This window comes from Cajanus cajan, chromosome 5 (assembly GCF_000230855.2).
Source record: "Cajanus cajan strain Asha chromosome 5, NIPB_CcT2T_4, whole genome shotgun sequence".
Classification (NCBI taxonomy): domain Eukaryota; kingdom Viridiplantae; phylum Streptophyta; class Magnoliopsida; order Fabales; family Fabaceae; genus Cajanus; species Cajanus cajan.
Window position 1 is genome coordinate 64898193 of NC_138521.1, and position 26216 is coordinate 64924408.

At 32.0% G+C, this 26216-nt stretch overlaps 2 protein-coding genes across 2 annotated transcripts; both read right to left on the minus strand.

Annotated features, from left to right (window-relative positions):
• Nucleotides 1-15: 15 nt before the first annotated feature.
• On the minus strand, nucleotides 16-2184 carry LOC109811855 (Acyl-CoA N-acyltransferases (NAT) superfamily protein). Its single transcript, XM_020375695.3, is given in 6 exon segments — nucleotides 16-382; nucleotides 879-999; nucleotides 1159-1254; nucleotides 1570-1725; nucleotides 1869-1985; nucleotides 1988-2184. Coding segments are annotated over 6 exon segments (717 nt in total). The 5' UTR covers nucleotides 2051-2184; the 3' UTR covers nucleotides 16-218.
• Nucleotides 2185-5492: 3308 nt separating this feature from the next.
• On the minus strand, nucleotides 5493-11657 carry LOC109811863 (E3 ubiquitin-protein ligase XBAT32). The gene is made up of 11 exons (XM_020375703.3): nucleotides 11044-11657; nucleotides 10332-10676; nucleotides 10188-10247; nucleotides 9996-10067; nucleotides 9730-9899; nucleotides 9485-9645; nucleotides 8674-8732; nucleotides 8468-8514; nucleotides 7641-7781; nucleotides 6810-6901; nucleotides 5493-6250 (listed from the first exon to the last, which is right to left on the minus strand). Exons 2-11 carry the CDS (start codon nucleotides 10524-10526, stop codon nucleotides 5721-5723), a joined length of 1527 nt encoding a protein of 508 aa, XP_020231292.1. The 5' UTR covers nucleotides 10527-10676; nucleotides 11044-11657; the 3' UTR covers nucleotides 5493-5720.
• Nucleotides 11658-26216: the final 14559 nt, after the last annotated feature.

The window sequence follows — 26216 nt, forward strand, 5'->3', positions numbered from 1 at the left end:
TGAGCCAAAACAATGTATGCTTAATATTCCATAGCATCATATCTTAAGGAGAGAGAGTATCCTTGTCATCAAATTTGCTAAAATGGCAAAACACGTTACATTTGAACATTGGAATGAAAGGAAAAAGAACTCATATGAGCCAAGGTAGAAATATTTTGAAAATAACTTAAGAATAGACAAGAAACCTTATTAACACGTGATATAGCATAATAGTTAAATTAGGTCCTTGAGAGCCCCGACCATAGGAGAAGTCTTCGGGGTCGATCTAGAAACCTGGCCTGCCACGCAGGTTCATCACTTTCATGTACAAACCCACTCTTTATATACAATTTCTTAGCTGGTTCATTGTCAACAGCAACATGGACGTACAAATCTGTTATGCCTGAAAGAGAAAAATTGAGATTATCAAAGAGCGAGAGAAGTTTACATCATCAAAATCATCAATAAGATTAGTTTTGTATTGCTGCTACACGTATACTAGTCCAATATAATAGCAATGATGATTTACTTATGTTACGATCAAGAATCATCTTTACTTCCAACTGAATTTCCTAATTTTCACCGAACATCCAAGATTTTTGCTAATTAGGACCAAATATTGGGAGAGCGGGTAAATAATTTTAAATTAAAAAAAAATCCTCATCAAAACAAAGATTAGGATTTGGAAATAAGGGTTCCCTAAATCAAGTTCGACCAGAGTGCCAAAGCTTTACGAGCAAAAAATGAAAAAAGAATCTACTCTTACAAGTACAATTGATATAATTGGTAATGACCGCGGCACTTAAAGAGTGCACACAAATACTTTTTTTTAAAGGCAGTGTAAAGGATAGCAACAGCAACATCCACATAGAAATTAAATGCTACTTTTTTATTCTTACCCCAATCATAAGCAACCAACTTTGACTTTTCAATAAGTGCATAAGCCAACCCATTTCTGTGCAACTCTCTAGCAACACAAACATTACTGAGGTATGCCCTGGTGATATCAGCTCCCATTACCTACAACAGTCAAACATTAAAACAATCAGACGGAGGCAGCATTGTACAAATTAGTAAAGTTGTCAACTAACATGTCAAAACTCAAAACCTGGTTACCTGGAAAATTCAGACACTTAAACATGCATACAATTTTAGAAATTCAGGAGATAAAAGAAATACCTCTGGCTTCACCCCTGCGATTTCATCAGGAAGGCTCAAGCACTGATTAAGATCAAGAGTGCCAACTACGATCCTGTCCTCTCCATTGGAAGAAAACTACAATTTTATCGAAAATCAAATTAATTTTTTTAAGAAACCAGAAACAGCACGCCACTAAACAAATCTACGCATAGAAAACTCATCCCATGTAACAATTTATTTGATGGAGTTGAGGTTTGACACCAAACAAACGTTACAACTCTATGATATGTATGAAAGACAGATCTGTACATTTAACTTTAGTAATCTAAAGAAGCTGCACGTGAATTTTCAAAGAAGATAGAGATACATGATCTATGATCCACGAGACATCTCCATCTCTAAACATACACATTGACATAATTAACAAATGAAAGGAGGAAACAAACGAACCTTACATGAAGAGCATAAATCATAGGAGAGAGTGGCAATATGCGACAAAGGAAGGGAAGCATTTATGCAAGAGACTCTTCTGAAGCCCAATCTTTTCCCGGAAACACGCTCCTTAAGTGCTTCGAACTCGCGCTCAGCCAAGTACCTCGTATGATCCTAACAGAACTTAACAAACACGAAATGCGGAACGCACCGTGTTACATTACTTGGTAAAAATCACTCTTTTATCACAATTCAAGCGCACCCTTATGAGATTTGAAAAATTGAAAAAGGAAAAGATTGAAGTGAGAGAGAGAGACTTGCACTCCGAAGGTGTCGTGGCGGAATTGGTGGAAGGAACGAACGCGGAGAGAGGCTGCGGCCCAAAGCTCATCCTCGTAGAAGGACTCGGCGATGGTTAAGAGATTGGTGTCGATGAGTTTTTGGGTAAAAATGTTGGTGGAAGCTGAGGATTGGATTTGGGTTCTGAAAGTGAAGCCATAGCAATTAGATGTCAACGGAAACGATATTGAAGAAGAGGAACAGAGAGAAGAAGAAAGAACCGTCATTTTCTTTTTGTATTATCCTTCTCTTCTCTTCTCTTTCTCTTTTTCTCTGCTTACTCATTCATTTCCACTAATTTCTTCTTTCGCATTCCGGGCCAGGCCCACTCTAAATAGATTGCTCCATTTCTACCTCTTATTCGGGTTTCGGGTTTCGGCTAATCACCAAGCCCAATTATTAATTTTTTCTAAATAAATTTAATCATAATATTAAATTTGCCTTAAATTTATATTTTTATATATTTTTTTTAAAACTATCCCTAAAACTAATGAAACTTTTACTCTCTTAACTGTTTATTGAATAAGAAAAATGACTTTAGTTAAAAATAATTCATACAAAAGACATGTTAAATTAAATCATATAAATTGATCGAACAATACTTATAATTTGAATTTTATAAAAGTACAAAAGAAGTAATAGATCCCACAAAATTAAAAACAAAACAAAACCATTATGAGAAATTCGTGTATGAAAAAAAAATAGCAAAACATTTCAGTACTTTGAAAACCCTATCTCTTTTACACAACTGCACATCCTAAGAGATATGAAACATGGTAGAGTTTGATGGGATAGAACGAAGTGGAGAGATGAAAATAGAAATTCAAAATCAACTAGAAAAGAAGAGAAAGTCTAATGCAGAAGTAACCAACTTTGCGTGCAAAGTTGTATTATGCTTTTTTCTCACCTCATACCATTGCATTTTTCCAAATATATATATGTACCACAAACTTGATTTTACATCTCTTTGAAATTTTCTCAAATGCTTAGTAATGATTATTTCAAATTTTGAAAAATAAATAAAACTACTATGAAAAGAGGTAAAAAATATATTTATTTTATAATGATTAAAAAACATATTTTATACATAACTTATTATCTTTAACAAAAAAAAATTCCTGATATCCTCCACCTAAAAGACCAATTTTTCAAGTTACTGAGATATATTTACACTATGTTTGATAAAAAAAAAATAAAAATAAAAAATAAAAAAGAAGAAAGAAATAGAGAGAAAATAAGATAAAAGAAGTATGAAGTGTAGAAAAATAAGTAAAAAAAAATATAATGAAAATAAATGTTGTCTAATAAGAAGAAAATAGAAAAGAAATAAAGTGGGAGTTAATTTTATTAAAAATAATAAATAAAAATTATTTTGTGTTACTATTATTTAAAAATAAACCTATACATATAATTTTTTTTATAAATAATTCTATTTAAAATTATTATAGTTAATATTATCATTATAGTTTTATTACACACATATGTATAACTTAATCATTCAAACAAAAATCATACACATTTTTTATCATCTACAATGGAAAGTTTCACACACTTGCCCCTTATTTTAAAGGATGAGTTTTGCTAGGGCTCACATTAACATTCTTATACTTTCCTCCTCTTTGACCTACCAAATACACCATAATTTTTAACTTTCACATCTTCAAACTTCATTTCCATTCTCTACTACTTCCTCATCTCAAACACATCCTTAAGAAGTTGACTTCTTTTAACCGATTTTCTCTTATACACATGATCTTATAGATCAAATCGTTAAACACATATTTAAAGAACATATTTTTTCCACAAGTGAAAAAAAAATACTTTAAAATTAGTTCTTTTTATTTTTAAAATTGATTATAAAATAATCGATCTTAAAAGTGATTTTATTAAAAATACTTTATCTAATTTGGGAGCATCTCTAAACAAAACCTACAAATTAGAAAATATCAAATAGTTTATATACGATTTTATCAATTAATGAGTTTTCAATTGACCAAAATATTTACATTTTCTATGTTATTTCTCAATAGACCAAATTACATACAAATTATAAGAAATGGTAAGTGTCAATCATATATATAATCAAAAGAGTTTTAAATGTGAACATAATAAGTAAAGTAATATGCAAAATAATATTATGCATCCTAAACTACAAAACATGTGTAAAACTATAAAATATAGTGATCATTAATTGAGACTTTGTCTATGTTCTGTCTCCTCATTAGTGAATCTCCCATGAAACTCGCATTTTATTTGGTAGTCACCTCTTCCCAAAGTTCCTTAGAATTAACACCTGCCTCATCAAATGACTTCTTGTTCATTGTTTCTTTAAGTATCTCCAAGAAAGCACTTTGGCATAATAAAACCAACATGAATTGTCAAAGCAGTAAGATAAAATAAGTGTCTCAAAAAGTATCAAATCATTAATGATCCAAAATATTTCAACAAAGTCATATACCTTCATATCAGAATGAAGAGGACTCCAACATTGGTAAAAGTTATGCAAAAATGATACATTCCAAATCATTAACTGGAATCCTAACATCACACCGCAACTTATGCATTCACATACAATCTTGATATCTCCTTTAGAGTATGAAAGTACATCAAATATTATACCAAACATCTATATTGGATGTCATAAAAGAAACAGAACTATCATATCACAATCAACTTATAACATGTTTAGATCACACTTTCAAATCACATTCAAACTAAATTCAACCCCAAACTCACTCAAATTAATTCCAATATCAGTATAATCCATAATATACACATTCCAAGTCCCCAAACACAATTTAAAACATTGAACCATGTCCATATATAGGGGGAAAAAAGATTGTCTTGAGAATAGCCATTTATTTGAACCAAAAGTCACTCTTTTAGGATCATATACTACTCAAATAAATTCCAAATTCAACCAAATTAAATCTAACATCTTTATATTTCATATTATACATATTCCAAGTCTCAAAAAACAATTTAAAGCATAATTTCTAATTTATATGATTTAACCCACAGCTACCTATTTTATAGTTTTTTTTTACAGTATTTTTAACCTTATTTTAAGTCATTTTCATGGACAAACAAATCTCAATAATATTATCTATATACATGGTATATTAAACTCTATTTTTTAATAAAATATTTTTTTAATCAATAAAAAAATATTACATCGACGACAATGAAACTTTTTTAATACCTTATTTTGTTCTTTTATATATTTAGTTGTATGTTGTTTAGATTGCAATTTCTATGAAAAGAGGCTACCGAACGGTGATAATTCCTACTGCACATGGGATACTGGATCCAATGGCCCATAATTCCTAAGCCCTGCTGGCACAGATTTATTGTTTTACTGAAAACTGAATTAAGGCATCAATATCATTTAGATTATGAGCCTCTGACCCCTTAGCCAACTTTAATGAAATTGCGATGTGCACTAACATCCCCAGTGGCTTTCTCCATGTACAAAAAAACACTTTTGTCCAAATTTCAAATAATATATGCACCATGTTAGATTTATCACAAACCATCAGATTTTCCTTCAACTAGCTAGTTTACGGGTTGCTATTTCATTAATCATAATTATCAGCCATGAATTTCCACGTAGAGAGTAGTTTGCATTTGCATGCACAAAACATGAATCTTGTTGTGAAATATGTTGCCAAAAAAGAAATGCTTGTCCTAGCTGAACAATTGGGCTAGGTATTTACAAGCTGTGTTGTGAACAGTGGATGATAATTGGAATCACGAGTACAAATTTGTTGGATACTACTCATAGTGATTGGTGTGTGATAAAGGAAAAGCATGAAAAGATCAAAATGTAATCAACAACCATTGCCTGTGGCGACAGATTGATTGAGGGAACAAAACCATGACTTCCTTCTCTCTGCTCGAGAAGATGATTGTTTGAACCCAGAACTAGAACATCTAGCCAAGTTTTTCCTCAAGTTCTTGTTCCCATTGCTAGGGGCTAAGGAAGGACTAACTTCTGCTCCCAAACAAAGGCTGGGGTTCATTCTGAATGAAGGGAACGCTTGGCAGCTCAGGGAGCGAAATGCTTTTGAAGGGGAAGATGATTTGGATCCACTTGATGTTTGTTTGCAAAATGGGGTGGTAATGTCACTAGAGTCCCCCAACACCTCACTTGAACATTTGCAAAATGATAGGGACAAATTTGATGTCCTATGCATTCCCTTGTGTAATGGCCTTGTATCTGGAAGCTTCACAAATGAGACTATGCCGTGCCTACAAAGGGGGCAAGCAATTGAACCTGGGGGGCCTGTTGTGGTTGTTGAGGTAGAGTTTGTGGAACAAAGATACAAGGCACATTGTGTGCAAAACTCGTGATCACAACCTGCATGCACCACCATCATCAGATGTAAGAAATATATAATGAAATGAATTGAAGAGAATAATAGCAGAATGCTACACAACTACTGATCTAACATCCTCGTAACTCCCCACGACCATCCTTAGGGACTAGGATCATAGCTTCTATTTGTTTCTAATTTTTATAGTGCCCCATGCAAACTGTAGTATTGATTTTAGTACATTCAATGGCAACCCATATATAAAGGGGATGGAAGTGTACCATTATGTATCATTTCTGACGAACTAGAAACACTTGCAAAATCCAAAAACCATATCGAAGATTGATGTTTATATTTGTAAACGTGCAAGTCAAAATTAAAAGATTGGAAATTAAATTGTAATATGGCCTTTCATGTAAGGTAATTACATCATGTTTCCTAAACAATAAAATTGTTCACGGAAAAAAATTTAAACATAATACAAAACATTTGCTCAAAGAATCAATCATTTTCTATACCAAAGAATCTAATTGCATACCATGGATCCAGCATTAATACTAAACAAAGAACATATGTTTGTGTGTCAATTTAAGAGGAGTATACCTTCCACTGCGACCATGCATTTCCTTTCCAAACAAACAGCGCATGGATCTAAGCATGTTGGTGCTAAGTCATTCGTCTTCCATCCACATTCTCTATCAAGGATGATCACAACAGAAACAAAAAGCAGGGAGGAGCAACATTAGAAATCATTAATTTGAATACCACAGCTTGAGGTAGAGTTAACTTGTTAAATCAAATGTGTTGATAAAATTTATACTAATTTTACTTTGTAATGTCAAGCGTATTATTTGCTGTGGAAAAATATGCACACAAATATTTGTAGTTTATACTTTCATTGACTGAACCACTTGATAATTACACAAAGCTAAGTCGGCGTTCGAACAACATAAGGGTGGAATGTTTGGTAGAGCACTTGAAACATAATTTGACCAAATATATCCCTATTTGGTGTGTAGTATAAGAAGATCAAAGTATGTTTCCCAGTGATGTCATGATGACAGATATCAAAATTAAATTAATGAACCCAAAAAAGAATTGATGTAAGTTAGAAACGTAATAATCATTTAACAGTCCACTAATGAAATATAAATTCCTTCCATCAATAATATTGTAAAATTGGGCTAAACACCGCATTCAAAGCATGATAAGACAAATCCGCCTTGTTACTTCATTTGAAGTCAGAGCAGACAGGACAAATTAATGGAAACAATTGTTCAATCGGGCTTAAGAAAATAAATTCATGCTAATTCTTAGGGACACAAATTTTCAATTGGTTATCCTAGGAACAAAGGAGATAGCAGAAGAATCATGCAAACTGATCGGAAGAACTTGATTGAATTGATAATAAAAGGATAGAACAAAAACACATACCTAGCTATTCTCACAATGCTCATAAGTGGAAGAGATATATATGGAGATGGAAGAACTTGTAAGGGGTCTGCTGGAGGTTCTTTTAAGATGTCCTCAAGCCAGTTTCTATGCCACGAACGAGCAACCATCAAGGGGGTCCATCTTCAAAACAAAGATCATAGGAGTAAACCAAAAAGTTTTAAAGCCATCAAAGACAAATAAGTGATTTAGACAAGATAAATCTCAAGTCACGTTATTCAAATTCAACAAAGCATTACAGTAACTAAACTTATGATAGGTTCAATTGGTTTTTATTACAATTAGACAACAAAGACCTAATGATTCTTGAAAAGAACGCAATCATAAAACACAATTATCCTCAACTCAAATTGTAAGGAAAGAAGAGCATGCACTGGTAAATCCAAATTATACAAATAATACCACATACAATTCTTAATATAATGATGAGGATGGCATTTAAGCAAAAGATGACCTACAATGCAATATTCCAATTACTACTATAAAAGACAAAAGAAAAAGGAAGTGAAGCTAATTTTTAGAGAACAGTTTCATTAAAAGGACACGATAAAACCCAGAAACATGGATACTATGACCAAGAACATCAAGAATAAACTTAAGCTTCTGGTCAAAAGCCAAAGGAGCTATAGATTAAACTAGCTACGAGTTTTTTCATGATTAGAAGACAGGGCAGTAGGGAGTTGTTTGGCTCCTCTAGAAGAGTAATAAATTTTGTATGAACTACATAATGTTTATATCTTTACCATCTGAAGTAGTAAGTATGATAAAATTATCGCAAAGCAAAAGTAACAAGGACATGTGATACATACCCATTTGCATTCTCAGCAGTTAGATTGGCACCCTTGGCAATCAAAAGCTGAACCAACCAATAACACAAAAGAAAAGAAAAGAAACTTCAATATGCTGACAACTCATATACCTGGCAATTACTTAGTAATTGTATGTTCATTTGGAAGTATAATATATTTTCATATCCAAAATAATAGTTTTCTTCTATAAGAAAATAGAAACACACTTGACAGCATTGTGCATTTCCACCAGATGCAGCATAGTGGAGTGGAGTGCTTCCAGAACCTACAAATAAAGTATAGACAGTAGTTACTAGAAGTGAAAACTAATTACATTAGCCCAAACTAACTGGATGCAATGTGTTCAAATTTCATGATATATTTTAAGCTATGTTATAGTGCTTATATTTACTCTAAACAAGAGTGTTCAATTTTAAACACGAAGAAGCAAATCGCAATTTAATTTTCTCCTATATAATAGAGAAAAGGAACATCTTGCCCATATCTATCTAATAGGATTTGATACTGACTCAGCCATACTGATGATGTTTAAAAAAAAAAAAGGATGGTAGAGAGAGAAACCCACTCATACGATTAGTCTAAGCTTAAAAGATATAGAGAAAAATAATCTGGAGTGATATGGATTATGGAAAGCTTTTTATTTTTAATCTATCATCCTTCTTGCATAGAAAACAGCTAAAAAAATAATTTTCAACTCACTTTAAGGCTGTAGGAGAGGTTATCAATTACGGAATTAGAATGTTAATCAATTGCAGTTAGTTTCAGCCATTCCCAATTTTCGTGGTACCAAGCAATTGCAAAAAAAATAAAAATAAAAATTTAAAGCTTTCGCTTGTTTATTTTCAGTCCAACCAAGCAAATTCTGATGTTATTCAAGAAATGGAAATGTTGAAAATATTAGTGAGAAATGACCAGACAGTGTAGCTTTGATAACAAACATGAAGCTCAGACATAAATGCTGACTTTCAAAATCAAATATTTGACCACTTTGTGAATAAGAAAATGCCAAACAATTACCAATTAAGTCTGTGGTAGTTCCATCCTCCCCAGTAACCTCAGACACAGAAGCCCCCAAATCCAAGAGTAACTGTACACTTTCAACATGCCCATTTAGTGCTGCCATATGCAAAGCAGTGATGCCTCCATCAGCTGTTCTGTTAATTACCTCGCAAAGGCCACTTTATATGCAACCATTTAAAGATAAATTAACTCATTGCCACATGGAAAGAACGCAATAGGATCTTAAGAGAGACACATAGTACCTTCGATCAAATTCTAAGATTGACTTATGATCATTTGTCTGTAGTGCATTCCAAAAGTTAGGGACGCTAGGTATGTAGTCCACTAGAAGGAGCCGAATGCACCTGGTATGGCCATTCAAAGCAGCCAAGTGAAGGGCAGTACCTCCATTTAGGTAATCTTCTTTATGAATCTGCAATCCAATTTAACGACCAATGTTTTATAATTCAAGAATTTATCTGATTGTTATTAATTATGCAACAAATTTGGTTGGTAGTAACGATCATACATTGGCGTTAAAAAGAATCAAGGTCTGAACCACTTCCCAATGACCATGTTGACAAGCTTGCATCAATGCAGTCTGTTAATGGTATAAATTGAGAAAAGTAAGTAAAACAGATGATGACCCTTTCACGTGATATGACATGTAAATATTGAGGATTGAATTTAAGAGGCATTCAAACAAAATAACATAGATTACCTGACCACGATAATTCCTGAGGTTGATATCAACTCCAGACTCAAGCAAGAGATACACTATCTACATCAACGCAAAACACAATGGACATTTGGAAGAGAATTGCAAAACATGATACAAGGAGAAGGAGTATATTGAATTAAGTACCTCATGGTGGCCATGAGCCGAAGAGTAATGCAAAGGGGAATTGCGAACTCCAAAAGTGGAATACCTTGCAAGACGGGGGTTATAATCCAATAATGCCTTGGCCTCTTGAACATCCCCATCCCTTGCTGCAGAAACTAAGCGCTCACCAGATGCAGAACATCCAAATGAATTCCCCACAATGCTCAGAAACTTCATGTCCCAGCAAATCAAGATAACAACACGATTAACAAACTATTCAGGAAATTGGAAGTAGAGTCCCTTCACTGACTCGTCAAAAAGCACCAGTTTCTCTGTCGGACAAACACCTCCGAAATGAAATCATCAAACCGTAATCAATCTGAAATCCTGAAATAATATAAAGGTTTTTTGGTTAGATCTTCTTCTATGTCATAGGTTCATTAATTCTATTCACCAAACCAACAAAACTCGATCAAAGTCTCTCACACATCCGAAATAATTGGCTGCAATGGTCAAAGGCCACCAAACATCCTCTCCTGATTCTTGAGAGAGATGGGAAATAGGTTTTGGTAGTTTTGTCCACAACTCCACGAGTCCGCGTAACCAGTGAATTACCAACTCTCAAATTTTCATTTAAATATTAAAAATCAACTCTTTTTTTTTATAGATTGGTTCAACCATTCGGGAAATCTGAGAAACCGAACAAAAACACAAAATTATATTCTACAATATATACAAAAAAAATTCTTTGTACCTTTGGAAGAACTTGTATTCTTTTTGGAATTGCGAAGCGGGCACTATGAACTTGACACCACCTTCCAACTATCCCTTTCAAATAATGATTTGAGGAATAAACATTAACCACCTTCTAAATTACACAACCACCATCGCCATTAGCATATCTCTATTTCACAAAAGTATCAAATTCCCACAACTCCAACCTCGAAAGGATCAAAACCCAAAAGAAATATGTGATTTCTGGGAGAGGATTGATCGCATCAAACCTCCTCCATCAACCCCACCCACCAGATGCAAGATAGTTTTGCAACGATGAAAACGGGAAAAATGTTTGTTTTTTTTCTTAAACTAGCAATTTGCCAAAAATAAGATGGAATGATATCCAAAAGGGTGACAGATGTTATTGGAAAAAGAAAATTTTGAAAACAACTTCTTCAGGCAACAACAACAAAAGGCGTGTCACCGTGATTGGATATTATTAAGGAGTCAACTTGGTAGTTACTATGTCGTTTCTTTCGTTGTCCCCTTCGTTTGCGGAGGAAGAATTCCTTATAACTGTATCACACACATTAAGGTCCTCAAACTCACTCATCTCCTCAACCAAGGGTACGTCAAACATCTATCTTTAATTACATGCAACATTGTTGTTAACACCTTCTGATTTTGTTTAATTAAACTTGAAATGTTATTTATTTGATCATGTCCATTTTGTCTATGCAGACGATATGACTCACAAAGGGAGATTGAGAATGTCCAAGTACATAAAAGTAAACTTAGTTGTTTGATAAATATTGGTAGAAGTGGTGATTAAGGGGGTTGAAAACACATGCAAAGTTGTAAAAAGTTGGCGAGAGTTAAGTTTAGAATTGACATTGGATGATTTTAATTTGGAGGCTAATGATAATTATGGCGTGCCAACACAACATAACATAAGAATATGATAACTCCAAAAAACAGAAAGAGGAGGCAAAAGGTTGTCCTTGATAAAGCAGTGGAGTGGAGCGACACCAAATTTGTGCCACCAATGATGGGTTGTAATGTGTTGTCTAACCCAATCGTGCCTAGATTGGAATCTTTTCTGTTTCATTTTCATCGGCATAACATAACATAGCATCAACACACGTTGCACAAGTAAATAATTACACCTACTTTCATTTAATCCACTCTATATATACATTTTTATTTAGGATACTTAAAATAATTAGCAAGATACTGTGCATAATTTTTTATTTAGGAAGTATACTTAAAATAATTATAATCATAATTAGGAAGATACTATACACATTTATTTAAAAAGATATAACATTGCGGTGTTGGCCTTCCATTTCCCCAAAGAATATGCGGCTGAAAATCCACGGTAGGAGGGAGGTGTCGTCTCTTATTTTATGTACTAATGTGCCTGATTTCCAAAAGGATTGTTTGGAAGTTTAAATTTTGGAAGGATATATATATATAGAGTAAAGGTAATAGTATAAGTGTAAAAATAATGGTGAAAAATATTGTCATCTAATTACAAACTATCATGTATATGATATATTTATTAATTTTATTATAATAATTATCTTAAGTGTCATGGTTAAAAATATTTTTTCATCGTTTATATATATATATATAATAAAAATGTTCTTTTCGGGCTCTTCAATACATTGAAAATTTTGAAGATATTGAACGCAAATTTCAATCTTGCCCTCCACGACCTTTCTCTAGCGCTTCATCCCACTTAATTAACTATAGTTAAGATAAATAAACACCATTAGGCACAGTTGGTCAACAGCATCCAATGATTGAATAGTAGTTACAACTTACGACATAGTATTACTTTTACACACTGAAGCACGAAAAAAATTGGTGCAAGGGGATGGAGTGTCCGCTCTATAAGAAACAAAATGATTGCGACCTCCATTCTCTTCTAAGCATAACATGTGTCTATAGGCTATAGCTAACTCATAAGTAGCTGTAGCACATAGCCAACTGCATTAGCATCAAGGTCCTATACTATAAGTCAATAACTGAGTTTAATTTCCACCGTCAGTCTTGGTATGATCATACACCTACAATTCGTGTTTATATTGGAGCCTCTCAAGTCTTAACTGTTACTCATAGCTACCACCCTCATCCGTTTCATTTTTTTTTTTCCTTTATTGATTACATATTTAAGTATTCATGTATAAGACTAATGTTAACTTATCTTACTCATCAGTTTGTAAACTGACATTTGAAATAATTTGTTTTAATTGACCATTACATAATAAACATAAAAGAGTAAAGTCTATGTTCTACGGAAATATTTTTAGGATTTTTTTTTCGATGATAGATTTTTAAATATTATTTTAATTTCTTGTTTAATTTAATTTTTATTTATTATAATTATTTATGAATTAAATTATAATATTTTAAAAATCAATTTTTATATATTAATCACAAACGGTTACCTTAAACAAGAATCCTAAGATCATTTATGGAATCTTAAAATACATAGAAAATAAAGAGAGAGAAAATAAATGAAAAGGTCATTCCGAATAAAAGAATGTAGTATCAAATTCTAATAAACCTCAAGTATTAATTTCATGAGACTAATATCCACCCATCTTTGATATCTCTCACGGAAACCTGCTAGAATCATTATAAAGAGATAGTCGGCTAGCATCTCAAGTTTCCATTTTTGTCTATATTTTTTCTTTAAAACAACGATAACATTTTAGTATTATAATTGAATAAAGAACTGTATCCCACAGTCCAACATATCATCAACAACTTTCAAGAGAGATAAGGAATAAGAGTGTGCGGGAATTTTAGAATTTTCTGGAAGTAGTTTTGATGATACAAAAAGTAGGAAAGTTTAGAGGAAATTTTCCCTCTTTACTAATTGAAAGACAAAAAACGGCTATATAAATTTTCCCTCTTTATCAATTTTAACAAACATCAAATATTTTATTAAAATAAAAAAAAATAAAGAATGTAATAACTAAAATAAATAGTTATAACACAAAAAACAAAACTAAAAATTAAAAATTTAAAAATAGAATATCAAGTCAAATAGTTTTTACATTTTTTTTTACATTGCATGTAATTTTTATAGTGCTCATTCATATTGATCTTACATTGCATGTAATTTTTGCTTATCCATATTATCAATGATGTGTGACATTTATTGTATTGATGTACAAGACATAATAACATTTTATGTTGATGACTAAAGTCGTGCTAATTCCATTATTGATAACCAAATGGACCATATTGTTAGAGTGAAAGTCTAATATATGGAATTATAAAAATTATGTTAGATTCCATTTTAAGAATTACTTTAAGTTAACACATTATAAAGAGGATATGGTCTCCAATATATGGCATTATGTACATAGAAAACTCTACTTCCTTCTTTCCTTCTAAAAAGAGACAATTTTCATCGGGAAATTTAAGAGATTCAATTGAGGAAGGACCATAAAGTCATTGGCTCCTCTTTGATCCTAATCATAATAAATTGACTTAAAAATTTTGCAATAGTTGTTGAAGAACACTAGATCTAAAACTAACTACGAATCTAGGTATTTATCCTAAATGATGAATTATAGAAATTTAAGAAATTTAAAATTTTTAAAAATTAAATTACTTTGATTTAAATTTTCATAATTTTTTAAATATTTCTTATATGTTAATTCAAATTTCTTAAATTTTAACTTCTTAGTTAGAATATGATAATTTGATTTTTACCATGGTAAAATTATGTATTAAGATTTTTGGGACTAAGATTTAAGATTAAATTTTATAAACTAAATATTAATCAATTTTTAAATATTTAATACTTTTAAAATTTAATATTTTAAAATATTTAATAATGAAAATTTTATATATTTTTTATGTCGAATTTGAAAGAGATATGAAAGAGGTAGGAGAAAAAATTAAAAAAAAAAAAACAAACAAACAAACAAAAAAGGGAAAGACAAAATAAAAAGAAGGAGATATGAAGAAAAAAAATAGGGGGAGATGAAAGAGAGATAGGAGAAAGAAAAGAGATACAAGTCAGAGAGAAAGAAAAGAAATAGGGAGAAAAAAAAGAGAGAAGAGTGAGAGAGGGGGAGAGAGAAAATAATGTATCAGAGATGGAAGAGAGAGACAAAAGAAAATATAAGAGATAAAAGAGAGATGATAAAGAAATAAAATATATTTAAGTGAGATAAAAAGGAAAAAATATAAAGAATTTTAAATTCTTACTCTTAGGGAGAATTTGAAACTTTGCTATTTAAAGAAATTTTACAAATGTTTAAATTTCAAATTCTTTGTAAATTTTTTATCAAAACAAAGTATTTTATCACTAAGACATTTGAAATTCTTAAAAAAAATAAATTACTTAATTTAAATTTTTTTTTATCTAAACACGCTCTTGGTGTTTTGTTTTAGGATGTAATTTTTTGCTTCCACATAAATAATAAAGATTATAGAACTAAGAATTTAGAATTTTCCAACATGATTTTTGATAGATGTAGATCTTAAATTTAGATTTGATACATTTTAAGGACAAGTTTAGGTTATGGCATTGGTTGTCCCAATCCAAGTTGATGTGTTATGTTATCTTAAAAACATTTTTTAACAAATGTGTATTAGAAATAATTTTTTTATTATTAAATAGATAAAATTGTGTGTAACATGATATTATATTTATAATTAAATTATATGTTCTAGAACATGGGTAACCATGGTATTATATGAAGTAAAGAAGTGTCCGCAACACATTTTTCTTAACACACTCATTCTCATTAATTAATTTAAAAAAAAAACTATAAAATCAGAAGATAGTCCTTAAATAGGATGTGAGACTTATCAAAATTGTGTTTTCTAAAAAATCTCAACCAATCAAAAAGTTTAGTGCTAGCATTTCTCTATAAAGTATTTATTATCAAAAGTAATGATAATGACTAATATTTGTTATCATTCATTGATGTCTGTGAATACGCACAAGGTGAGTATTCCCCCAACATACCATATTCCATACATAAGGTAATGATTTGAACATTAAACAACTTGATTAAAGAACACATGTTACTATTACTTTCACTTATGTCAACTAATATTAATTCAGTATGGTTCTATGTACTTCTAGTTTTGGTCAAGTAGATTTATATTTAGAAAAATGTTTTTGTCAAAAAAAATTGGGTCAAATTAAGGATTAGAATAAATTTGTTTCTTACCACCTGTATAACTTAATAATAAGAATTAAGAATTTAATCACTCACTGTTGATGTTCACAATAATTATCTTGTAATTATAATAATATTTTTTATTGTTGACTTAAACTACTTATGAACATCTTATTATTATTTTAATTTTAATTTATCTGAATTAAATATGAACGCCGTTGTATAATTTCAAATATTTTTATTTTTATTTTCATTTTTTTTAAAATTTTATCAAAACTTAAACTATCCGTACGACAGATGAGATACTTACCGGCTAAAAAGGTGTGAAATTGGCTTCTTATTATGAACTTGAGGCATTTTTTTTTTAAGAATCAAGGCACACTATAATTGGGCTCTTAACTTGGAACTTAGTTCCGTATCAAATGTAGATCAAAATTAAATGATTCACAATCACACCCAATTCAACAGTTCCGAATTAAAAACGATAGGGAGTGGTTGCGAGTCTTGTGACCCTTGAAAAATGAAAAAAGAAAACCAAAACATTAGGAATTTTAAGAACATTGAGCTCCATCCAATTATCAATATGGGCCTGTTTGTCCATAAAATGTCCCTATTGTATATGGATTGAAGCCTTATGAGTTCGAGTGGGGTTTTAAATCGATTACCAAATATTTTTCTTTTCTTAACTCACTTTTATGATCTGCCTTTTCTAGCCAGGGACAACCGCTAAAAAGGATACCTTCTTCAATTTAAGAGTTTTATTTAAAATCTTTAATCTATATGCATAGTCTTATAAAATATAAAACAAACTTTTAGAAGAAACAAATGTTAACTTACAATAGCATGATACTGTTAGGGCTGGTCGAAATATGGGAGTCGAAAAGTTGGATTGATAGTACTACTCGAGAGAAATATAAACGTCAAATCAAACACATGTTGAGAACGTATGACAAGCCCTATTTGTTTGTGCTCGAGGTATGGTCGAATAAAAATAAGGACTACTCGAAAATAGATGAAGGTTTCCTGAGGCTAGCCCAAAACAATTAGGTAGATAGGTCAGAGCAGTTACTAAAGGATAAATCAAAGAGTTAAAGACACGTGGGATAAGCAGTTATTGGAAGTTATAAGCACGTATCTGATATGGAGAGCAGTTACCCACCTACGACGCATGCACGCAATAGAAAACTGTTCTCGAAAATTTCTATAAATAGGCAAAAGTTGGCCTTTTACGAGGTCGGAAAACTCATACTTCAACTAGACCTTCAAGCATTCTCTGCCTGCACACATGGCTTCTATGCGAGGAATTATCTTTGGGTATGATCACTTCTCGGCCACTTTTATTTTCTCTTTTTAGGATTAGAATTAGTTTAGCTTTCTTTCTGTTTAATCATTGCTGAAAGTACTCAAACGTTGAAAATGTTGTAATGATTGGATGTTATGAACGATGATCTGTATTGCTAATATATCTATTGTTCATTCTGTTTATCTGAGGATTTATGTACATGAATATTATTATCTGTTAATCATTGACGAATACTTAGAAACAGCTAATCATTAAAACGTTCTACTCCATTTCCTTTCGTTCTGTATCTTATTTCATAAAAACACGTTAAATACCTAAATTAAAACATTGTTCGTGTGCTAGTTCGAGTAAAAAGAACCTTGTAACGTTTTTCACCGTAAACAGATACATGTAAATAAACTAAAATTAAAGTAAAAATCTATTAAACAAAAATACAAGTTTTTAATATCGTAAAAATTCGATACCTTCTAATTGATTAAAATGGCTTTAGGAAAAATAATAAATACTTCTATAAAACTATTTTTAAATATAAAACCAAGCTCTCTCGATATATATATATATATATATATATATATATATATATATATATATATATATATATATATATATATATATATATATATATATATATATAACAAGCTAATGATTCATTCGTTGTAAAATGAAAATATTGATTGTAGTTTTCTTTATTTGGACCCTTCTAAAGTGCAATCTCCCACTTTGGAGCATAAAGAACATAATAATACATTATCTTTTTTAATATATTTTATATAGTAACATAAAAACTAAATGTTTAATTTTTTGTAACGTGTGAAAATGATTTTATTTCTTATATATAAATTCAGAAAGAATGCCGTTTTACATGGCAGATATGCTTATTTATTTATTTATTTTTGCTTAATGCGCACTTATGTTTATCTATTGTTGACTAAAAGTATAAAAGAAGGGGAAAAAAATGATGTGATTGGAGGGGTTGACTTCCCTTGGGATTTGGCTGCGCCTGGTTGTCCCATGTTGCGCTCTAGCAGATCCCATCCATGCTCAGGCCAACCATCATCCTTTAGTTTACTGCCTCATGTTAAACACTATCATTTTAGGTATCTTAATTTGTTTTAAAATAATAACATTATCAAAATTTTAAATATCAAAAAAATTGAGAACAATTAAAATATCAATTATGCTTTATAATTTTTGTACTTATTAATAGCACTTAAATACAAATCTATCATAAAAGTATTTTTGAAAAACTTTTCTTTAATGATAATTTTTTTAAACTTTTTTCTTTTACGAGGACTTTTTAAGAATTAAAAAAAAAGATTATTTATCATATTTATTTATAATCTAAAATTACTTTTTTTTTATTTAATATATATATATATAATTTATATATTTAAAATTTTATTTATATAAATTTTAAATATAATAATATATTCAAATATTATATTATAAATTTTAGTTATATAATAATATTGTGTACCCACATTGGTGAGATATTGTCCGCTTTGAGTTCAAGCCCTCACAATTTTATTTTTGAACATCATCCAAAAGATCTCTCAACAAATTGAGATAATTGTGTGTATATAAACTCATATTTATCCTCTTGTTTGAACGATGTGAAATTTTGTTTGCACCCCAACAAATAAATATATAACTAAAAAGGACATATTATTATTTTTTTGTTAAAAAGGACATATTATTATAATAATTTGCACAACTAATAATTTGTATAAAAAAAATAGTTAATATGAGGCAGAGTTAGTAAGAAAACATGAATCCGCCGGCACATGCGGATCAGCGTTCTCCTTCCCCTGTAATTTTGCAAGCCTCTATTTGTAGGTGTAGCTGCACGATACCCTTCAATTATGAATACCCTTCATCATTATTATTATTATATATTTCTCAGGGCTTTGGTTGGAGCTCGTGCATGCTAGTGTTCATTTGTTTTCCAAACTTCACCTTTTTTGACAATTTGGTTTTCTTCAAGTATCTGAGGTAACTCCTAACGTTTGACAAATCCACACATGAGACAAAAGAAGTAGTTAATAATTAGGAGCAAGCTTGACTATATTACTCAGTTCAAGGATCTTTTTATCTCTGCCTCCAATCCAAATATTGTTCATTTTTATTCAACCATTTCCAAACTTTTTCATCTCTAACGACCTAAGATCTTGACTCTTTTTTTTTTATCATTTCTTCGACTCACGCCACGGACATGTCAGCGAGTTTTATTGCAGTTGGATATTTTGAACATCATCATATTCATATAGGATATTTTGAACATCATCATATTCATATAGTTATAATTCAACGTTTGAAGTGAAAACCAGAGTCACAAAAGAGCTGCTGTGCCACGTGTCGACACAATATTATCAAGTTCGTAATTACGGGAATATAACCAAATGTGTAGAGCCAAGCCCAAGGCAACTAGTGTCCCCGTAAGACATATTGTACTTTTGTATGACTCAGCAACTACTTCAATAATAATAATAATATAATACCAAAATGAAGTGACCGGTGACATTACGAAAATGTCTTTGATGTTATGTTTGGTACATTGCATATATACACCATACATTTATATTATACGAAAATGCATCATCTCCATTTCTTTTTCTTTTCATTTTTTTTAACTTTTGAAAAATTAAAATTAAATTAAATTAATGAAGTTGATATGTATCTTAAACAGTGTGACATTTATACTTTACTCACACTGTAATCATGATTATCTTGTTGTTTACGGTGGAATTAAGTTTTATGGACTCTTTTTATTTAGACTAGCACGAAAAACGTTTCAATTTAGATATGTGATGTTTCTGAGTTTTAGTCTTATAAAACGAGAAGAGGAGTAATAGGAAAATTTAGTGATTACTTGTTTCTAAAGATTCTTCAATAATTAACAAGCAATAATTTCCAGACATATAAATGTAAAGATGAACAGGATGAATAATTGAGATATTTGCAATACAAATCATGGTTCAACTTACATAACGTTCCAGAATTACAATGCTGAAGTAATACAACTACGTGGGTTTAAACGAGATAACCTAAGAAAACTACGCTAATTCTACTCCTAAAAAGCAAAGAAAAGTGGTCAAGAAATTGATACCCAGCAGATGCGTGCACGAAAGCCATATGCGCAGGCAGAGAGTGCTTACAGAAATGTGAGTATGAAATTTCCGACCCCTTGAAAGTACATATGTCTTCGTATTTATAGAGTCAAATGAAGGTGGTTAATTTTAGTGCATGTGCGTCATGGAAAGGTAACCGCCATCCACTATGCCCAATAGGTGGTTTTAGAATGTAACCTCTCGTAACCGCTCGTTCCACTCTTTTTCTTTTCACTTCGATCCATTTTCCGTTAACCGTTCTTAGATAACTACTCACTACTTGGAAACCTTCAGTAATTTCCATCTTTCGAGCACTTCTCGGTTTGATTCGACTCATTTTTTCGACTATATTTTGAATACGGACAGCTTGAGCTTTTGATACTTCCTGAAACTCCTGAATGTGCTTTTCGAGTTACCTGGTCTTCGAGTGATCCTAACACTTGTATATTTACACAACCCTATTCATAAGACAGAAATGTGTCGCACTATAGAAAAACTATTCTTGTCCATCGAGAAAGGAAGAGGGTTAATTTAGATAAAACGAAAGGCTATCATCAATTGTATCGCATTAACAAAATAATTAAGAAAAACTATACCCATTGAAATATAAGTACGTACATAGTTAATGTTGATTCAAATACACATTCGCATATGTATTAGATAATTTTTTTCTAAACCATCGATAAAACTGGATGTAGATTATTGTAGTAGCACCTTTTTAATTAATATGAACAAATCTCTTATATAATTTTTTTTTAATTTTGGGCTCTCTTGATTAGCGGATAATAGTTTTAAGTGTGTAAATTTATTATATCTCACTTAAGTAAGTAAAGAGAGATAATAATAGGGTAGAGAGTATGACTCATTTTTTTGAGAGAAAATAATAACAAAATACAAAAAAGAAGAGAATAGATAAAGTTTTGTTATTCAAATCACATATTCATTAAACAACGTCTACTAAATTGTAACCAAAGATTTGTTTGTTGTTAGATCAGATTGTTTTTTTGAAAACAAATTCATATAATATGGCATTTTATATTCAACGATTGGATCATCAAAAATAAGTTTAGAGAATCGCAATAACAATTTTGTTTACGGGTTTTTTTTATCTTTATTTATTAATTATAAACAATTGTGTTCATTTTTTTTTTATTGATTGTAAGCACTGTTTTTTTTTTAGATTCTCTTGTATTTTTTGTTGCTTTGTTGATGATGAAGTTTTTTTTTTTATTTGGACGGCTCATGATTTTTAAATTTATATTAAGGAATTTTTTACGTTAAATTTTTTTTATGTCTCTTCATGTTTAAATTACCTGTTTTATTTTATTTTATTGATGAGATGCCTTGAATTTATAATTTTGTCCATTACTATTTTCACTATTATTTGGGTTGTAATGAGACTGTTATATTTTATCCTTGTTATAAGGCTAAAAGGAATCTGTATCAGATATCCCTATTCATTTCAGAAATAAGAAACTCTTGAATTGCCCGTGGATGTAGGTCACACTGACTGAACCACGTAATTTGTGTGTCATCTTCTTTCTCTTCTCTTTCTTTTACATATTGTCATAACAATTGGTATCAGAGCTCTAGGTTACGCTAGGGCCTGATCTGAAGAAACGCAATGTCTTCGTACAAACTTGATATTGATAAATTCAATGGATTGAATGATTTCACTTTGTGAAAATTGAAGATGAAAGTGGTTCTTGTGCATCAGGGTTGCGCTGCAGCAGTAGAGGGTGCGAATAAATTACCCATAACTATGACTGATGATGAAAAGAAAGCGATGTTGGAAAAGGCGCACAGTTTGATTCTCTTGAGTTTGACTGATGAGGTTCTGCGAGAGGTAGGTGAAGAGACAACGGCTGCAGGGATGTGGAAGATGTTGAAAGATAAATTCCAGCAGAAATCCCTAACCAATCGGTTGTATCAGAAGCAACGTCTCTATACCTTGCAGATGTCTGAGAATATGTCTGTGAGAGATCATCTTGATAATTTTAACCGAATTATCTTGGACCTACAGAGTATTGGAGTTAAAGTTGATGATGAGGATCTAGCTATTATTTTGTTATGCTCTCTGCCAAAATCATATGAGAATTTTATTGATACTATGTTGTATGGCAGGGATAGTATTACTCTCAACAATGTGAAGGACAGCTTACAATCTAAAGAATTGAAGAGAAGAGTAGTCTTTAGTTCTAATGTGGATGATGTAGGTCTGACAGTTAATTAGCAGAGGCAGAAGCATGGAGAGAGGAAATAGTAGCAAGGGTCATACACGCAGTAATTCACTTTCAAAGTTAAAGAAAGTGAGATGTTACAAATGCAAAGAGGTGGGGCACATAAGGAAGAATTGTCCACAACTGAAGAAAGATAGAAATAGTATTACTCTCAACAATGTGAAGGACAGCTTACAATCTAAAGAATTGAAGAGAAGAATAGTCTCTAGTTCTAATGTGGATGATGTAGGTCTGACAGTTAATTAGCAGAGGCAGAAGCATGGAGAGAGGAAATAGTAGCAAGGGTCATACACGCAGTAATTCACTTTCAAAGTCAAAGAAAGTGAGATGTTACAAATGCAAAGAGGTGGGGCACATAAGGAAGAATTGTCCACAACTGAAGAAAGATAGAAATAGTATTACTCTCAACAATGTGAAGGACAGCTTACAATCTAAAGAATTGAAGAGAAGAATAGTCTCTAGTTCTAATGTGGATGATGTAGGTCTGACAGTTAATTAGCAGAGGCAGAAGCATGGAGAGAGGAAATAGTAGTAAGGGTCATACACGCAGTAATTCACTTTCAAAGTCAAAAAAAGTGAGATGTTACAAATGCAAAGAGGTGGGGCACATAAGGAAGAATTGTCCACAACTGAAGAAAGATAGAAATAGTAACGCCAGTGCAGCTGTTGTTCGTTCTAGTGCAACTGTCTCTAGTGAGAGTTAAGATGAAGGAGATGACAGAGATGTTTTGACTGTTAGTACTACTAGTTTTGATGATACATGGGTCATGGATACCGGAGCTTCTTATCACATGACTTTTAACAAGAAGTTGTTCAATTCATTTAAAGAATGGAATGGTAGTGTAAAGTTAGGTGATGATGAAGAGCTTGGAGTAAAAGGTAGTGGCGTTGTACAGATAAAAATGTATGATGGCATGGTCAGAACGTTTGATGCTTGGTATGTTCCTGGCTTACGGAAGAACTTGATTTCTATTGGTACCTTAGATAAACAAGGGTACAGTTTTTCAGGAAATGATAGACATATTACAGTTTCTAAAGGTGCTCTGGTTGTTATGAAAGGAAAGTTATAACATGGAATTTATGTTATGCTTGACAATTCCTTTCAAGGAACGGTGTCTATATCCCATTCCTTAGAGCAACATGTTGATAATACAAAATTATGGCATTGTAGGTTGGGACATATGAGTGAGCGTGGACTTGTAGTGTTGAGTAAACAAGGACTGTTGGGTGAAGCGGTGACACGGAAATTGAAGTTCTGTGAATCTTGTGTTATGGGTAAACAACGCAGGCTGAAATTCAGTCACGGTAAGCACACTTCAATCGAAATATTGCAATATGTTCATTCTGATTTATGGGGTCCTTCCCCAGTGCAGTCCCATGGAAGGAGCAAGTATTTTGTGACGTTTATTGATGACTACTCTAGAAAGGTTTGAGTGTATTTTTTGAAGTCTAAGGATGAAGTGTTTGGGCGTTTCAAGGAGTGGAAGACTATGGTTGAGAAACGAACCGGGAAATTAGTCAAGACTCTAAGAACAGATAATAGACTGGAGTTCTACAATGCATTATTTGATGATTATTGTAAAGAAGTAGGTATAGTCAGGCACCTCACAGTGAGACATACACCACAACAGAATGGCGTTGCTGAACGAATGAATAAAACACTACTTCAGCGTGCTCGGTGCATACGTTTAAATGCTGGTCTTTCAAAAGAATTCTGGGCTGAAGCAGTTAATACTGCTGCCTATTTGGTGAACAGGTCTCCATCTACTGCAATTGGCTTAAAGACTCCTCAGGAGGTATGGTCTGGTAAACCTTCTGATTATTCTGGCTTACGTATATTTGGTTGTCTTGCTTATGCTCATGTTAATGATGATAAATTAGAGTCTAGGGCAATGAAATGTATATTTCTTGGGTATCCTACGGGTGTCAAAGGATATATAGATTATGGTGTACTGAAAATAACAGAACAAAAAAAATTTGTTCTTAGCAAAGATGTTACTTTTAATGAGTCTGCTATGTTTGGCTAGAAAGAGGAGGTTGAAAATCTTGCAGGAAATAAAAGTACAAATAAGGGAGTTCATCAGAAGGTGGAGTTTGAGGTTGAAGATTCAAATAAAGAAAATTTGAATCCTGTGGAACAATCCAGTAATGTTAAAAAAGAGCCTCAAAGCATAGCAACAAGGAGAACAAGGAGGGAAATCAGAAAACCTACGAGGTATGCAGATGTTACTAATTTTGATACTAACTCTGTTGCATATGCCTTGCTAGTAGGTGAAATTCTTGATTCTGATGAGCCTAAATCCTATAAGGAGGCGATTCAAAGTAAAGAAGCATCGAAATGGATAATTGCCATGGATGAGGAGATGCATTCACTTAAGAAAAATCAAACCTGGGAGTTAGTACCATTACCTAGAGGTGTGAAGCTAGTGGGATGCAAATGGGTGTTAAAAAGGAAAGAAGGGATTCCTGGTGTTGAACCATCCAGATTCAAGGAAAGACTTGTGGCAAAAGGTTTTTCACAGAAAGAAGGAATTGACTACCATGAAGTGTTCTCGCCTGTGGTAAAACATAAGACTATTCGAGTTCTGTTGGCTATGGTGAGTGCTTTGGATATGGAGTTAGAGCAGCTTGACGTGAAAACTGCATTCTTGCATGAAAATTTAGAATAGCAGATTTACATGTCACAGCCAGATGGATTCCTTGAGGCTGGAAAAGAGAACCATGTGTGTTTGCTGAAAAAATCCTTGTATGGTTTAAAACAGAGCCCGAGGCAGTGGTACAAGAGGTTTGATGCTTTTATGATTTCCTATAATTTTGTCCGAAATGAGTTTGATAACTGTGTTTATAGTAGGAAGCTATCAGATGGTTCCTATATATATTTGTTGTTGTATGTGGATGACATGCTAATTGCAGCTAAGAGCAAGACTGATATTGATGCTCTTAAAGCTATGTTGAGCAGTGAGTTTGAGATGAAGGATTTGGGTGCTGCCAAGAAGATTTTAGGAATGGAGATTTGGAGAGACAGGAATGCAGGTCTACTTTATGTATCTCAAAAGAAATACATTGAAAAGTTGTTGCAGTCTTTTCAAATGGAGAATTCTAAGCCTGTTAGGACTCCTTTGGCAACACATTTTAAACTTGATGCTAACACTCTTCCTAGTACTGATGAAGAGAAGGAGTATATGAATAGGGTTCCTTATTCTAGTGCTGTTGGGAGCTTAATGTATGCCATGGTTTGTACAAGACCAGATTTGGCTCATGTTGTGAGTGTGGTTAGTAGATTTATGAGTAATCCTGGAAAGGCTCACTGGGAGGCTGTGAAGTGGATTATGCGATATTTGAAAGGTACTAGTAATATCTGCTTAGTTTATGGTTCTAATGATATTGGGTCTGGTCTTATTGGC